The sequence below is a fragment of the Mus pahari genome, chromosome 9 (genome assembly GCF_900095145.1).
Source record: "Mus pahari chromosome 9, PAHARI_EIJ_v1.1, whole genome shotgun sequence".
Taxonomy (NCBI): domain Eukaryota; kingdom Metazoa; phylum Chordata; class Mammalia; order Rodentia; family Muridae; genus Mus; species Mus pahari.
This window is the reverse complement of record NC_034598.1, coordinates 9,630,022-9,646,367: the sequence shown is the minus strand read 5'-3', so window position 1 is coordinate 9,646,367 and position 16,346 is coordinate 9,630,022. Positions and strand designations below refer to the sequence as shown.

The following is a 16,346-nucleotide window of genomic DNA, read 5'->3' as shown; positions in this document are numbered from 1 at the left end:
CTGAGAATATACTATAGTTATACTGAGAATATACTATAGTTATGCTGTAAGGCTGTCTTGGAGGAGTAAAGAGTGCTTCCTAGATTTTAAAAAGTCACACTAACCATCACACTGGCTCAACAAACATAACCCCACTCACCAGGCAATGGCATTTCTAAGCATGGACTATGCTATACTTAAAGACAGCAATACCATTTTAAGGTACTTCCAAGACCAAAGCCTGCCTTACAACTTTTTGTCGTATGTCTATAAACCTGAGAAGTAGCATGGCGGAAAAGGCAGACGTTATGGTCAGCAGACCATAAGGTAACTATGGGAACACTTAGTACAGTCTCGAGTCAGGCATACACAAACCATGCAGACCACACTGTACATAAAAGCACCAAAAGGCCGCAGCTGCTTCTAAGCAGGAGTACACAAATCTTGCCATGAGTGAACCAAAGACACAGTTCAGCATGCCTGTCTTAGCACTAGGGCAGGAAGCCCCTCCACAGGGGGCACCACTGCACTTTACACTAGGCAGCCTGCATGATGAGCCTGGCAAGAACAGGCAAGACCTTCATTAAGCCAGGAAGCCGAGGACTGCAGGGCTGGGGTTGGATCTACTTAGGCCAGTCTCTACTTGACACACACACCACTCGGCTGTGTTTGCAGATCCTGCAAGCTCTACTGTTACCTCAGTCACTCTGCTTGAAACCTGAGGGGCTCAGCCCACTTGTTATAGAGAAAAGACTCAGCACATCACCAAGGACCCACACTCTGATGTAATGGGGACTAAGTGTGCTTGTAGGAGCTGGGCAGAAAACACTAGGGGTGGGAGGATGGCTTCAGATGCACCTATTAAGACTATAGCCTCCTCATGGACTAGACAGATTGACAGCTCAAAAATCCTAATTCTGTATAAAATCGGACTGTTCATATGACCAGTGTGTGAGTTTGAGGTGACAAAGACTTCTGACTCACTAAAACCATATTCGAAGCTATAAGGAAGTGTGCCTCTTTTCCTCTCACTCACGATTTCAGAAAACCTGTTCCTCTCCAGTGGTTTTTAAGATGAGGAAAGAGAGTATTCCCTTTATATCGGCTTCAAACCCAAACCGATATAAACTTTAATGGACCAGACGGGCTCTCTTAGGGGTCAGAAGGCTCTATCTGCTACATAAAGACACTCAGGCTCTCCCTGTGCACAGGTGGTTCTTGGCACCACAAACTGGGAGAAATAATTGAATGCAGTCACCCCACAGAGCAATGCTCTCACCCACAGAATTAGCCCGCAGGGCATTTTTCCTTAGCTCTTCAGACTAAGATTCTAAAGATCTCCCCAGCTAAAGATCTGTTTCAACCCAAGAGGTACAGGAATGGAGTTGTAACCATTTGGCTAAACATACATTAGATCTTAAGGGAGTGGGGTAGCACAACACAGAGGTGATATGAAGGAGAAAAGATGAGAAGCTAGGAGGGACATTTAAGAGGGAGGGAGAGGAGAGCAGGGTAGAAGAGGGGGTGCAGGGAGGGGTAGCTAAAACTAAGGATGCTTGAAAAGCCATATAGAAACCAACTATGCTAGCACCCCTCCTCCACAACAGAATTTAATTGGAGTCATTCTACACAGAAGCCACATGTTGTCAAATAAAAGCCCAGTGCCAGTTGTGGGATACCTGCTGTCAAACTGATGTTCGGGAGTGTCTTGGAGGCACCAAAACAATACAGGCTATTGCCATGGCTCCTATTTGCTGATTTGACCTTGATAGTTATACCGTATGCTGAAGACACTGCAGACTTTCTTAACAGAACACCGAGCAATCAAGCTGGTATTCACCAGGACGTTTCCTTCCTGCTAGCTGGCTGTGTAGGAGCAGAAGGTGCTATGAGGCTGCTGAGGGACGCAAGTCATCCACAGTCTTGTTCAGCTGTGAATACTACGAACTACAGTAAGGAGCAGTGTGGCCAGATGTGCCCATGGGTGCAAGAGAGCCATGAATGCCATGGGGGAACCCAGTGCTCTCAACTGGATTGAAGTGTTTCTCTCTAGGAGGAAGTGCATGCTGTAAATCTGCTCAAGGGCCCATGGCAGAGAGCAAGCAGGCCCACGAGCAAACCTACTGTTAACACTTTGCTATGCAGCATCACACGTCCCTGTAAGCAGCGCAGCTCCCAGAGCTTATCAGAGCTTCTTTGTGCTTAATACTGGGTCACATGTGGTCCAAGTGCAAGGTTCCACAAGGGCACCTCCCTCCTTGGCCAGGGATGAGGGTGTATAACAGAAGAGAAGGCCAAAGAGTGTAAGAGCGAGAGGTCAGGGAGAACCAAGTAAAACTGACTTCAGAACACAACAGGGTCATTGCACTCACGAACTCACAGCAGCTGTGTGGCAGCCTGCCCAAGATCAAACCAGTCACTATTTCAGCACAGAGAGGGGAGGCCTTGTGGACCACCACAGTGTGTGGCTGTGTGTGTGTGTGTGTGTGTGTGTGTGTGTGTTCTTTAAGGGTGTGGCCTCTCAAGGATGCTCCAGTGGATAGCCCACACCCACAAGTATATGGGCAAAACAAACTGGACTCGGTGTCTTTTTTTTTTTTTTAAAGATTTATTTATTTATTATATCTAAGTACACTGTAGCTATCTTCAGACACACCAGAAGAGGGTGTCAGATCTCATTAGGGATGGTTGTGAGCCACCATGTGGTTGCTGGGATTTGAACTCAGGACCTTTGGAAGAACAGTTAGTGCTCTTAACCCCTGAGCCATCTTTGCAGCCCTGGACTCAGTGTCTTATTAAAGAAAAACAAGGCAAAACAAAACAACAAAAGCCAGGAAATGGACCTGGGAGGGAGGGCTAGGGGAGTGGGTGGTAGATCTGAAAGGAGTTGGGGGGACTTGAGGGGAGCTGAATATGATTAAAATACATTTGCATGCACTATGAAATTCTCAAAGAATTACTAAAGGTATTTTATTTAATTAATATAAAAATATTATATTTAGGAGCTAAGCTCAGTGGCATATACCTTTAATTCCAATACTAAGGAGGCAGAGGCAGGTAAGCTCTCTGAGTTTGATGTCATACTGGCCTACATAGTGAGTTTCAGGCTATCTGGGGCTCCATAGTAAGACTGTCTCAACACACATGCACACATGCATGCATGCACACACGCACATGAAGGAACATGAAGAGGATCGAGTCTTATGAACTAGAAGAGGGAGGAACGTACAGACAGCTGGTGTATCTTGAGTTACTCATCCATCCATTCACTCACCAAATACATCCTGGGACTATCACACGTGAGACCTTAAGCCTCCAGAGCACAGCAATCCACAGTGACACTAGCCAACTACCCAGGCCTAGAACCAAGTACTCTCCAACAAGTATATCTGCTGTAGCCTTAAGAGAAATGTGGTACCCACTGATGGCTAACAACTATCTGTCCCTTCAGTTCCAGAGGCTCACAAGGACGAGAAAAGTGAATCTAAGAATGAGGTGGGATGGTTGAGCTGGCACACACTGTACAATCTGCTGCAGGACACGGGGCAAGAGGATCCCTGGTCTACAGAGTCCAGCACAGCCGGAGCACAGAGAGAAACTTATCGCAAAAAAGGGGGGGTGGATTGTTTCACTAATTATTATTATTACTGTGAGCAAGGTGATTTAATACTTTATGTAAAACATTGTAAATTAAATATCAACAGCAAGGGATATTTGAAGAAAAGTAAGAACAATGTACAACTGCAGATATTCAAACAGAATCAACAGAAGTTGGGCAATAACGGAGGAGACATATTTTATCATGTCATATAAAAGAGGCCTATCACAGAAATCTTTTAATAATTTTATTCATGATCCACAAAGGAATAGCTATAATGATCACCGAATCTATCAATACCATTGAGGTTTATGGGATTGCTAATACCAGAGAACAAGAATCAGAAATAACATCAGAGTCGGGCAGTGGTGGCGCACGCCTTTAATCCTGGCATTTGGGAGGCAGAGGCAGGTGGATTTCTGAGTTCGAGGACAGCCTGGTCTATAGAGTGACTTCCAGGACAGCCAGGGCTACACAGAGAAACCCTGTCTCAAAACAAAACAAAACAACGAAAAAAGAACTAACATCAGAAACTTGGAGGATTACATCATCCAAGCAGGAGGGTTGTCACTGGGGCTGAGTGTGGAGCACCACACCCAGAGAAAGGAAGGAAAGGCTGGCAGGCCGGCGCATGGGAGGGCACAGAGGTCTGGCGGGCGGCTCTGCTTTAGGAAATGTGTTATTTCACGTGTGATTAGGAAAGTTTGTTGGAGACAGGCTATTGCTATGTAGCCCTGGCCAGTGTTAAACTATGAGGGTGAAGCTGGCTGGGAGTGAAGATCCCCCACCTTCCAGAGTACAAGCTCACAGGCATGTGACGCCACTTTGGGCACTGGAAAGGGAAACCTTTTTTTTTTTTTTTTGAGATAGGTATCATGCACCTTAGGCTGGCCATGAACTCCTCCTCCTCCTCTCCACGTCCCAAGCACTGTGTTACAGATGTGCACCTTGCCCCGTCCTGACCCCCCAGCACTGCATTATAGGGTTGTGCTGGCGCTGGATTATAGACGTTTACCGTGCCCACCCCTCCAACCCGCAGCGCTGAACTAGAGTCATGCACCACCATGCCTACCTCTAGAAAACTTTTTTTTTGACAAAAGTTTCATATAATACAAAATCTTAGAAACATTTATTCATTTTAACACATTTTATTTTTTATTTTACATGTATGGGTGTTTTGCCTGCATGTCTATGTGTGTACCATGTGGGTTTCTGGTTTTCAAGGGCATTGGATCCCCTGGAACTAGAGTTAGAGACAGTTATGAGGTGCCATGTGGATACTGGAAATCAAAGGTAGGTCCTCTGGGAGAACAGGCTGAGCCCAATACAAAAGCTTTTACCTTGTGCTATGGACAGAAACTGGTCATGTAGGGGGACGGAAGGTGGCTCAGCAGTTAAGACCGCACGCTGTTTTTGAAGGGGACCTGAGTTTGGTTCCCAGCACCCACGTTGGGTTGCTCAGAACTGCCTACAATTCCAGCTCAGGAAATCTGACACCCTCTGCATGCATGGGGGACATACATTGCATGCATGCACGCACACGTAAAAAAAAGCGGTTATAAACTGTCTTATGACAATACAAATTCATTATTTAAATAATACAGAAAAAAGAAGTTGATCAATTATTATTTTTTAATCACCTTAAGGGAAATTTGAAATTAAACCAGTGATTGCTAAAACTGAAGGAAGTTGTTTAACAAACAGATTAGTGCGTACACACCTCAGCCTCAGTACTGAGAAGGCAGAGGCAGGTGGATCTCTGTAAGTTCTGTTCTAGGCCATTCTGGTCTACATAACAAACACCAGTCTAGCAAAGGCTAAGAAGTAAGACCTTATCTCAAAAAAAGAAAGAAACAACGAAAGCCAGAATAAAGACAATCTACTCGCATTGCTTGTCTGAACTGTAGCTGCCCAAAGACCCATAACAGCTGAGCAGGGATGGACAAGGAACTGAGGGCTGGGGCTCAGCCTCTCAGAGGGCAGCGCTGGCTTGCCCTACACTGCTTCTCCCAGTGGGGCCAGGAGAGCCACAAGCACAGGTCTTCCTGTTCACTAGCTTTTCCTCTTGCTCACTTGTGTCCTGGCTCCTCTGCCATTCTTAAGGCCATCACAAAAAATCAGTTAAATTTCCCAGCTGGGTGTGGCGGCTCAGGATGGAAATCCCATTACTCAGGAGGCTGAGGCAGGGAAGTGAATCACCAAGAGTTCATAGCCATACACACACAGACACACAGACACACACACACATACAGAGATACATAGACACACACAAATACAAACACATACAGAGATACACACACACACACACATATATAGAAATATACAAACACACACAGACACACACACACAAACAAACACACATACAGAGATACACACACATACACACAAGAGATACACAGACACACATACAAACACACACACATACACATAGAGAGATACACAGACACACAGACACACACAGAATACAGCAAAACCAAACCCTCACAGACAAGTTCTGTCCCAAATGTGGTTTCTTGCTATTGCCATAGATAGAAGCAATTCCCTAGAAGCTTAGGGTTAAACCTGGTTGGTTCACGTGAAACAAGATTTAAGACAGTTTATTTTCAGTTCTCGCTATAATTGAATTCATCACCATAATGTTAAAGGAAACAAAAATCCAATTGAAATCAGAGCTTACAATTATAAGATGAAAATCTTTTAAAGGTACAATATATTTCTTTTTAAAAACATGCCTTTATTCACATATTTTAATGTGCTACTTTCTAGTCTTTATTAAGCATAGAACATTTTACACGATTGCACCTACATCAGACATTTTTTACAGTTGGGCTCTTTCTTTTTAAAGTGTGCTATAAACATCTTATCTCCTGCACTGCAAGTTCTTCAGGAGCAAGAGAGGACAGAGAAGGTCAATGCAGCTAGGCACTCTCTATAATTATCACTAATTAAAACAGGAGAGCTAATGGTACAACATCTCCAGGAGCCTAGAAAGTGTGAGACACCGTGCCTGCAGTGATGCTGTGTGGAATTTTTTACAGGAGATGCTAATATGAAATCCCAGGTTGGGAGAGCAGCATCTGCCGTAGACAAGGGGACAGAGAGGAGAAAGAGCAACACCTGGGGCCTAACTGTGTCACGTGACAGCTTCTCAGAGCCAGCTCGCTAGGGCTGTGGGGAAGGGTGTCATAGAATAAATAACCATAAGTAAGTAAGTGGACAGACTCGGGTATAAAAACAGCAATGGTATACATATTTTTCAATACTCAATAAAAAAAAAAAAAAGGATATACCATTTTAGCATCTATGGACAATAAAGAGAAGACATGGGCAGCGAGGCAAGCCTCTGGGAGAGCCATGATGTAAGAGGAGACACTCTCTTTCTTCTCAGAGGAAGTACTGACCTGGTCCTGTGAATGCAAATATCAGGGCCCATCTTTGCTGGTGGGAAGAGAATTGTAATGTTCGCTTTATGCAAATGTGTCTTATAATAACAGATGCACAGGGACTTCTGGGGTTAAGAGGGCAAAAGAGGGCACCAGCCACCAGGCGCTGGTTCCTGAGAGGTGACTGGAACCTGCTGTCCTGGAACCAGGAGTCAATCCTGGGAGGCAGCATGAGCTCCAACGGCCCATGCTCAGGGTCTCTCTTGCACTGAAGTGACTGAAACTACAGGCCTAAAGGATTCATCTTCCTTCACCCCGTGAGCCAGTCTGTGTTTCAGGTAACCTTCCTAAGAGGACATCACGGGGCTCAGCAGTCACGAATCACTCCGTGCCTGGCACTGGTGGTACCCGCCTTTAATTTCAGCACTTGGGAGGCAGAGGCCGGTGAATCTCTGTGAGTCTGAGGCCAGCCTGGTCTACAGAGTGAGTCCAAATGCGTTTTGCTCTTCCAAAGGATCCCAGTTCAGTTCCAACACCCACACTGAGTGGTCCACAACCGCCTGTAATACCAGTTCCCTGTTATCTAATTCCCTAAGCACCCATGTGGTACATACACACATGCAGATAAAATATGCATGCATATAAAATAATAAAATAAATAAATCTTAAAATAAAACCCAGGGTCAGTGAGCTGGCTCAGTGGGTAAAGCGCCATCTTGACAACCTGAATTCAACCCCAGACCCCACCATGCAAGGAGAGAACTTATCCTTTAGAGCTTCATGAAGGTGTGAGTCCTGCACGCACCTGCACTCTCACACAGGCAAATAATAATATCAGGAATAAATGCCTTCAAAAACTGGAAAACAAAACAGAACAAGCCACACTTCTATATGGAGTCACAGGCCAAATAATAAGAAATGCATAGTTAATAAAGTAGAGGCGAGGGCAGAGGAGCACGGCAGCTCTGTCTAAACCAGCATGCGTGTCACGGGCCACTCGCGGCACACTCTCAGGCTCCTGGGAAAGAGCAAACACAAGGCAGACCGCACAGTGCCTCGCTCAGCGTCTGCTTCTGATAAAATGAGTTTTGCCAGTGCCTGAGTAGCTGAAGCAAGGATTTAAAAGGAGCTGGGAACAAGTCTGTGTCTCTGTGATGGAGATATTTAAACAAGCCATCTTGAAAATGTTAAAAAATTAAAATTGTCGAAAGTCGAACCATAGGTGCCATGTTTTGCCTGAAGTGGTAAAAATACCATCTGCCTTAGTCTTTTAGCAGCAGCTTATTTCAAGGAGCAGTAGGCTCAACTGCAGGCATACGCTCAGCTCCAGATGGGGAAAATACACAGACGTTTGTAGATGTTTTTCTAAGCGAGAGCAGTCAACATATTCGTCTTCTCTTGGACATGTACATTAGTTGCCATAGCAAACCAAGCGCGTGGTCTGAGAGGCTTCTGCACCCTTCCTGTGCACACCCAGGAACTGCTGCAGTTCAGTAGGTGGCGGCCTCCCCTAGCAACGGGCAGATTAGCAGTACTTGATGCTGGGTTGGTGGCTGAGGAACTGAGTAGTTTGAGAGCTACACACACAGAGCCAGCACGGTCACTGACTGTACCACAGCACTGCACCATGCCTATCTCAGCGCTTGGTAAGTACGTGCATCTTACAAGTCCTGTTCTGTCTTAACTACGCAAGGAGGAGAGATGGTCTTGGTGTTTCCATCTGACACTCTAGAATTGCTACCTTGCCTGTTACCTTAAGAGGAAGGAAAAGATTTAATGACTAGAAACTTGTTGAGTGTTTTGATACCTTAAGAAGAAAGACACCAGAGCAGTATAAAGCATTCATATCCAGGAGCCGCTGAAACCAGAATTCAGTTAAGAAGTAATTCAAGGGGCCTGGAGAGATGGCTCAGCGGTTAAGAGCACTGACTGCTTTTTCAGAGGTCCTGAGTTCAATTCCCAGAAACTACATAGTGACTCACAACCATCTGTAATGAGATCTGGTGCCCTCTTCTGGTGTGTCTGAAAACTAGCTAGAGTGTACTCACATACATAAAGTAAATAATTGATTAAAAAAAAGAAGCAATTCAAAGGCAGGTGTGACGGCCATGCCTGTAAGCCTGGCACTCAGGAGGCTGAGGCAGGAAGATGGAAGAATTTGTGGGAAGAAATTTTGGGTTACATAGTGAAATCCTGTTATAAAACCAAATACATACCCAAATAAAAAAGAAAAAGAAGCTTACTATCGCACTCAGTGACTGTGAAGGGCATTCTGGAAACTGATTTAAAAATGAACATTTCTTCCAGCCCTCTGTAACATCTTCCCCATCTTAGATACAATCTGAGTGAAGGATATTAAGCTACCATGAACAACTGAAATTATTCTCTATGGTTCTCTGAAACTGATTTTTTTTTTTTTTTTTGGTAAAATTAGGATCATGGGAAAGAAAATTTCAGAAAGAAATAAATTTTACAACAGTCTCCTGAAATGGTTGCTGAGTTCTTCAAATACTGTCCTATAGATAATCTGATCCGAAGAATTCGAAGAGTACCAATCATTAGCAATGAGACCACACAGAGAACAGAGGTGGAGACAGAATTCACCATATTTGTGTCCCCCCAGCCCCACAGTGCTCCTCACACAATACCATAGGCTGCACCTGCGAATGTCCCTACAGAAGGACACGGTCACCCTTCTTCTCCCCACGATACCCAGGCTGACGTCTGTGAGGGTGACATGATCTGGTTAGTTACTGGAATCTATCCAGACCAACTGTGCTTTGCCTTTAACTGTCAGAATAGCACTAGGAACTCGGGGGTGGAGGTGACATTCTCTCTATTGAGAAGCAGTGACTGGGCTCTGGGAAAGGCAAGCAGTTAGCGGGAAGGGCATATTCTATAGCCAGCATGCTCCTAAAAATGTCTGAGCCTCCAGTTGTGGATTCCAGACCTCCTCTCCTTACATCTCCTGATAACACAGTGGTCCTCACACACACCCGGAAGCACTGAGAGCCGGGCCCCGATGCACTTGGGAGGTAGGTCAGGAGGGCTGCTGCTGTCAGAATCCTCACGCTCTACTGAAAGAAGAAACACACTAAAATGATCAGCTTAGGTGTGTTACGATCAGGACATGTTAAGGAGGAGCCAGGAAGGAGAAGATGTCTACTCTAGACAGAGATGCCCGAGTCAGGCCCACGGAGTGAAGGGACTATACTAGGTTCTGCAGCATGTTGGAAGCATAGCCAGTGCTCGATCTGGAAATGCTTTTTCTGCTTTTTCTTCTCTCTCTGTCTTTTGGAGGCAGGGTCTTACTATGTGTAGCTCTACCTGGCCTAGAACTCTATGTAGTCCAGACTAGCCTAAACCTAGAGATCTTACCTGCTGATGCCTCCTTCATGCTGGGCTTAAAGGTGTGGGCTGTCACTCAAAGCCCTTAATTAAAACAAACAAAAATAAAGCCGGGTGTGGTGGCACACGACTTTAATCCCAGCACTCTGGAGGCAGAAGCAGGCGGATGTCTGAGTTTGAGGCCAGCCTGGACTACAGAGTGAGTTCCAGGATGGCCAGGGCTATACAGAGAAACCCTGTCTAGAAACACCGCCCCCCCCCCCAAATAAAATAAAACCTCCAATACAACAACAACAATAACAAAAAACCCCAACCAAACAAAAAACAACATTTCTTTGTGTGTGCGAATCTGTGTACATGTGATGGCACACACATGGAAATCTGCCCACTCAGCCGTGAGGTCAGGTGTGCAGGTACACCATACTCATTTTTCTTCCTTCCTTCCTTGCTTGCTTCCTTCCTTCTCTTTTTTTTTTTGGACAGGGCCTCAATAGACAGCTCAAGCTCTCTAACCTCCTGCCTCAGTGCGTAAGTGCTAAGATTACAAGTGACCAACTTCAGTAATTCACCACCTGGCTCCAGTCCAGTTTCCAATACCAATCTCTTCCATTGTGACTGCAGTGTTCTTCTTTGTTAAGCTATTCTAGGAAGTCTTTAGGTCCCACACAAGCCTCAGCGCCCCATAGCCACCCGCTGTCTTTCCCTACTTAGTGAAACCCCATCCTTCATCTCAGTCTCTGCCCGGCTGATGGCTTAGGCTCCCTCACCTCTGAGCTGAGGTGAAAAGCCCTGCTTCGCTTTCTCCTACAGCTTACTTCTTCCCAACAGATTCCAAGTCTCCTTTGCTTCCTCTATGGGCTCACTCACTCAGTACTGAGCACCAAGCATCAGGCACCAATCACAAAGCCTAAGGTCAAACACCAACAATCAACCCCCAAACCAACCCCAGCACTGTCCCTGCCCTCAAGAGCTCACAGTCCAGGATCCTATCATGGGCCACTGTAAAACAACAGAGAAGACACATTGAGAGACACAGTGTCTTACAGAGTATGGGAAGGACCTAATGCGGCCTGTCCCAGTGCAGAGGCCTCTCTCTAGGCAATGATCCTAAATTTTATATTACAGGAGGGACAGAAGACCCAGAAATCAGAAGATGTATCTTCCAAGCAGAGCGGACAGCAGAAGTCAAGACAGAAAACTAAGCCTGGTGTATTGATGCAAGCCTGTAATCCCAGTGACTTGGGAGGCTGAGGTATAAACAGTGTGAGTTCAAGGCCAGTCTTGGTCACAGTAAGACTGTCTGTCTCAACATAAAATCAGAGAGGGGCTGGAGATGCAGCTCAGTGGCAGAGAGCTCAGTGGCAGAGTGGCAGGGGCAAACCAGGACAAAGCAAAAGACACAGAGAACTGAAACAGTCTGCGGACATGACTCGTGACTCGGGGCTGTCAGGGGAGTGGAAGGGGAAGCTGGAGCGGGCCTCTGACTGCCTTGTAGACAGTGTGGAGCCAGTAGTGGGGTGGAAGCAGCAGACTGAAACTATGGTACCCGAGGTTTCATTGTTCTATCTGGCAAATGGGTCTATTGTGACAAGAGAGGCATTGAGATCCAGAGGTAGGATTTTCAGTGGTTCAGATGAAGGGATATGGGCACAGGCAAGGGGAAACATCACAGGAAAGTGGCAGGATATAAGAAAATATGGGATTTGAAATTGGTAGGATACATAGTAACATGGTTGACTTCCGGAGGATGGCAGCATCAGCAACAGGATAGAACAAGCAAAGTGGACCAAGGTACATCATCAAGTGTGAGCTAGGTCCTGTTGAAAACCATGGGCTCTGGAGAGAGCCTTATCAACGGAGGCTTACTGATGACCTTTATCAAATGGATAGCATGGAGGTTTGGTCTTTTACTAAGTATTCTAATGTTAAACACTGGCCCCCAAGGATGAGACAATGTACACACAGACCCAAGCAACACTATGTTGACCTTGTCCCCCAGGCAATCCCTGATTGCTGAATAAAGATGTCTACAGCCTATAGCTGGGCAGAACTGAGATAGGTGTGACTGGGGTTCCTGGGGTTGGGGATGGAGGAGAACCATGAGGAGAGAAGGAAAATGCCATGGGGTGGCTGGCCAACTGAAGCTAGGAGCTGTCCAGATGGAACATGGTGAAATAATTTGGGGTTAATGACGGGGAAATAGATTCTAATTGCATAGAGGATAGATAACTGCCCTGCTGTAGTGCTGACTAAGGTTTCTTACTAATATGAAAGATGTGTGTCTTTTATCCGGAATTGAATGACCAAAGGTGGGGTAGATACCCCTGAGTGAGATAAAATATTTTCAACAACAGGATGGCTTTGGTGTGACGTCACTCAACCTTGCAGTAAACCTGAAACAGCTCTAAGACACAAAGCCACAAGATGCCAACAGCGAACCGAAAAGCTCAGAGAGTAGGGCTGCTCATGCTGGGAGGCCCAGGAAGACATGATGGTTCAGAGCCACGATGAGGCTCTGCCTTCCACCCAGGACACCACGAAGGGAGCTAAGATACATGCCACGGGAGAGTGACATCCGGACACTAACTCTAGGCCGAGGAGCTTCCATGCCTGGTTTTCTTAGAGGAGGCAACGCTATGTATGGCAGAGCAGAGGGCTGGAGCAAAGCACAGGGCCACAGCATGCGCCTGAGAAAGTGTCCCCAAGTGAGCAAAGCCACTCTGCCCATTGATTGCCTCTATCTTCTTTGGAGTGCAGATGTGTTCGCCCTCCAGATAACCTTGACTGTCACACAGGTCAGATGGTTAGCAAGCTCTGTCAGCTAAGCAGTCATATATGTGCCACACACCTGAAAAATGGTCTTTTGTGTGTGTGTCTCAAAACAGTGTGACTTAAATGTGTTCACAGACAACACTGTGTCCTGAGTTGTAATGTCTCACAGGTTTATTTATTTATTTAGAAGTTTTCTTCTAAAGGTTTGTTTTATAATTTTATATGGATATATGTGCACCATGTGCATTTCTGGTGCCCTTAAAGGTCTGAAGAGGGCTTCAGATCCCCTGGGACTAGAATTACAAACAGTTGTGAGCTGCCGCATGGGTGCTGGGAATCAGACTAGAGTCCTCTGCAAGAACAGACAGTTCTCTTGACTGCTGAGCCAACTCTCCAGCCCCTCACAGTTTTATTTTTCTGGTTTTCATGAGATAAGTTCTCTCAATAAAGCCCTGGCTGTTTTGTAACTCACTGTGTATCCCAGGCAGGCCTTGCATTCATAGAGATCTGCCTGCCTCTACCTCTCAAATGCTGGAATTAAAGGCTTGCCTCACTACACCCCATAGCTTTATTTTTAATTTAATTAAAAAAATTTTTTTTGATATGAAGTCTTGTGTATCCCAGGCTGGCCTTGAACTTTTTGTGTAACCCAAGATGATTTTGAGATTTTGAAAACTTAACTCAAAAGCGCTGATCACAGGTGTATGCCACCATGTTTGGTTTAATGTGGTGCTGGCAACGGAAGCCAGGACACTCACTGTACATGCTAGGTAAGCCCTCTGCTGAGTTAGAGCCATACCTTATTTTAATTATACTTAGTGTACTGTGTGTGTGAGCGTGTGTGTATGTGTGTGAGTTTATGAGTGTACATGTGTGAGTGTGTGTGAATGTGTATGTGTGTGAAAGAGTATGCATGAGTGTGTGTGTATGTGTGTGAGTGTATGAGTGTACACATGTGAGTGTGAGCATGTGAGTGAATGTGTATGCATGAGTGTGTGTATGCGTGCGAGTGTATGTGTACGCATGTGAGTGTGAACATGAGTTAATGTGTGTGCGTGTGTGAGAGAGTATGTGTGTATGCGTGCAAGTGTATGAGTGTGTGTGTATGTGTGCGAGTGTGTGAGTGTACACATGTGTTTGTGAGCATGTGTGTATCACTGTTAGTTCCAGGGATTGACTGGATCACCAGGTTGTTAACAAGGGCCTTTACCTTTGACCCATCTCTTTGCCATCCCCGTTAACTAAAAGTTAAAGCAATATGTTATTGTAATTGTGTGTGGGTATATGATGTCACAGTATAGGCACAGGCACACGTGGAGGTTGGAGGACAATTTTGGGAGCTGGCTCTCTCCTTCCACTGTGTGGTCCAGGGATTGAACTCAGGCTGTCATACTTGCAAAACAACCATTTTACCCACTGAGCTACCTGACTGGACCAAATAGTTTTTAACTTCAATCATTTTTTTTTTTTTTTTCTGTTTTGGAGATGAGGTCTCATTGTAGTGCTGGCCTCAAATTCCTGCTCCTTCTGCCTCTACCCTCCTAGCAATAGATTACAAGTGTCTGCTATGGTGCTGAGCACAGCCAGTTTTAACAAAGGAGATATGTCAAAATGACCTGGGAAGGCTGTCAAACACCCTGCTGGCCTCCTCTGCTCTCGGTAGGAGGGTCTGATGCACAGCCATGCCCAGCCTCACTGTGGATGCTGGGGATTTGACTTCACAGTAAGGACTCTCAGCTGCTGAAGCACTGCTCCAGCCCCTCCCCTCTGTATGAGAATAACACCCTCGCCAGTGACTGTATAACTTACACGACGCTCATGAGGGCTCACAGTTCCAGAGGCTGGGAAGCATAAGACTTGCACGCGCGCCCTTCTGCCACATCATGATATGACGAGCTTTGGTGTGTGAATGGGAAGGTGTGCTTATAGACATTCGTGTTGTCGATGCTTCACTGATGCTATGGTTTGAATGTGCCCCAAGAGTTCAGATGCTGGGAACTGGATTCCCCCGCTGATGGTTTTGGAGGGGGACCCTTTACAGTGCAATTAGGACCAGGCGAGGTTGTGATGTCAGCCCATGATGCTTTAGAAGACACCTAGCTAGCAAGCCTACTTCTTCCAGCCACGCAATGCCCTCTGTCTTTCAAGACTTAGTTCTTTCCTCCTACCATGTGGGTTCTGGGGAATCAAACTCAGAGCATTCGGCTTGGCTTTGAGCTGCTCAGCAGTGAGCACCTTCACCTGCTGAGCCATTTGCTGGCCCTCGCCATTTTACCATATCTAACACTTTGTATGGAATAAACACACATTGTTGAATGAATATTTTCTACCTGCTAATGACAGTCTCTCAGCTTTAACCATCATGCTCCTTTTTAACCTACTTATTTAACGTAAAACCTTTGTTACTTTTTCTGGGTATGGGTGTTTGGCTTGCATGTATGTTAGTGCACTATGTATGAAAGGCCAGAAGGGGGTGTTGGACTCCTTGGGACTGCAGTTGCAGATGGCTGTGAGCCATGAACCTACAGAGACCTGATAGCTCTTACTTCCAAGGTGCTGGGGTTAGAAGTCTGTGCCACCCACCATGACCAGCCATATTTCCTTTTTGACCTTGCGAATATAAACAGTGATCAGACGGTGAGGAGCACACTCTACCTACCTTACTGTAGTTCAATCTTCCTTTCTCGTGAGCCTAGAATAGAAAAGAAGATAATTTCTGTACTGCTTTTGTTTCTTGTTCTTTTAGCACTTATCTAGTGTTCTCCTTCTTAATGAGTAAAATTCATAAGTCTGGAACGACGGTTCAGTGACTAAGAGCATGCACTGCTTTTGCAGAGTTCATGCCCACAATCACCTGGATCTACAGGTCCAGGGCCAGAGCCCATTCCACCCACATGCACATGTCTCCCTGACACACATGTAGTTAGAAAGAATAGAAACATTCAAAAGAACAAAATTCAATTCTTTTTCTCCACACTACCTCATATTTAACATATGTATATATTGAACTATATGTTTATTCATATAGCCAGTGATATCTCTGAAGAGTTCTTTCAACTTTTGTTTGAAATGTATACATACACACAAACATAAATACATATGTATACATCATATGCATGTATGCATGTGCATACAGCACATACACACAGAGAAGAACTCGGGAAGTTTGGAAAAAAGAAAAAAAATGTACATTAAGGTAAATTTTTCTTCAAATTAAAAAAAAAGTCAGGCCGGGCGTGGTGGCGCACGCCTTTGATCCCAGCACT

At 45.4% G+C, this 16,346-nt stretch overlaps 1 protein-coding gene across 3 annotated transcripts in view; it reads right to left on the bottom strand.

Annotated features, from left to right (window-relative positions):
- Pdss2 (decaprenyl diphosphate synthase subunit 2) overlaps positions 1-16,346 on the bottom strand; it is a 219,317-nt gene that overhangs the window by 15,376 nt on the left and 187,595 nt on the right. For 2 of the 3 annotated variants that reach the window (XR_003844502.1, XM_021205072.2), the window contains one exon: positions 15,740-15,772. The exons of the other annotated variant lie outside the window; for it this stretch is intronic. Coding sequence is in view for 1 of the 2 variants with exons in the window: in XM_021205072.2 (XP_021060731.1) it covers positions 15,740-15,772 (33 nt within the window). In the remaining variant the exon portion in view is untranslated. The remainder of the gene's footprint in view (positions 1-15,739; positions 15,773-16,346) is intronic. 3 annotated transcript variants of the gene reach the window in all.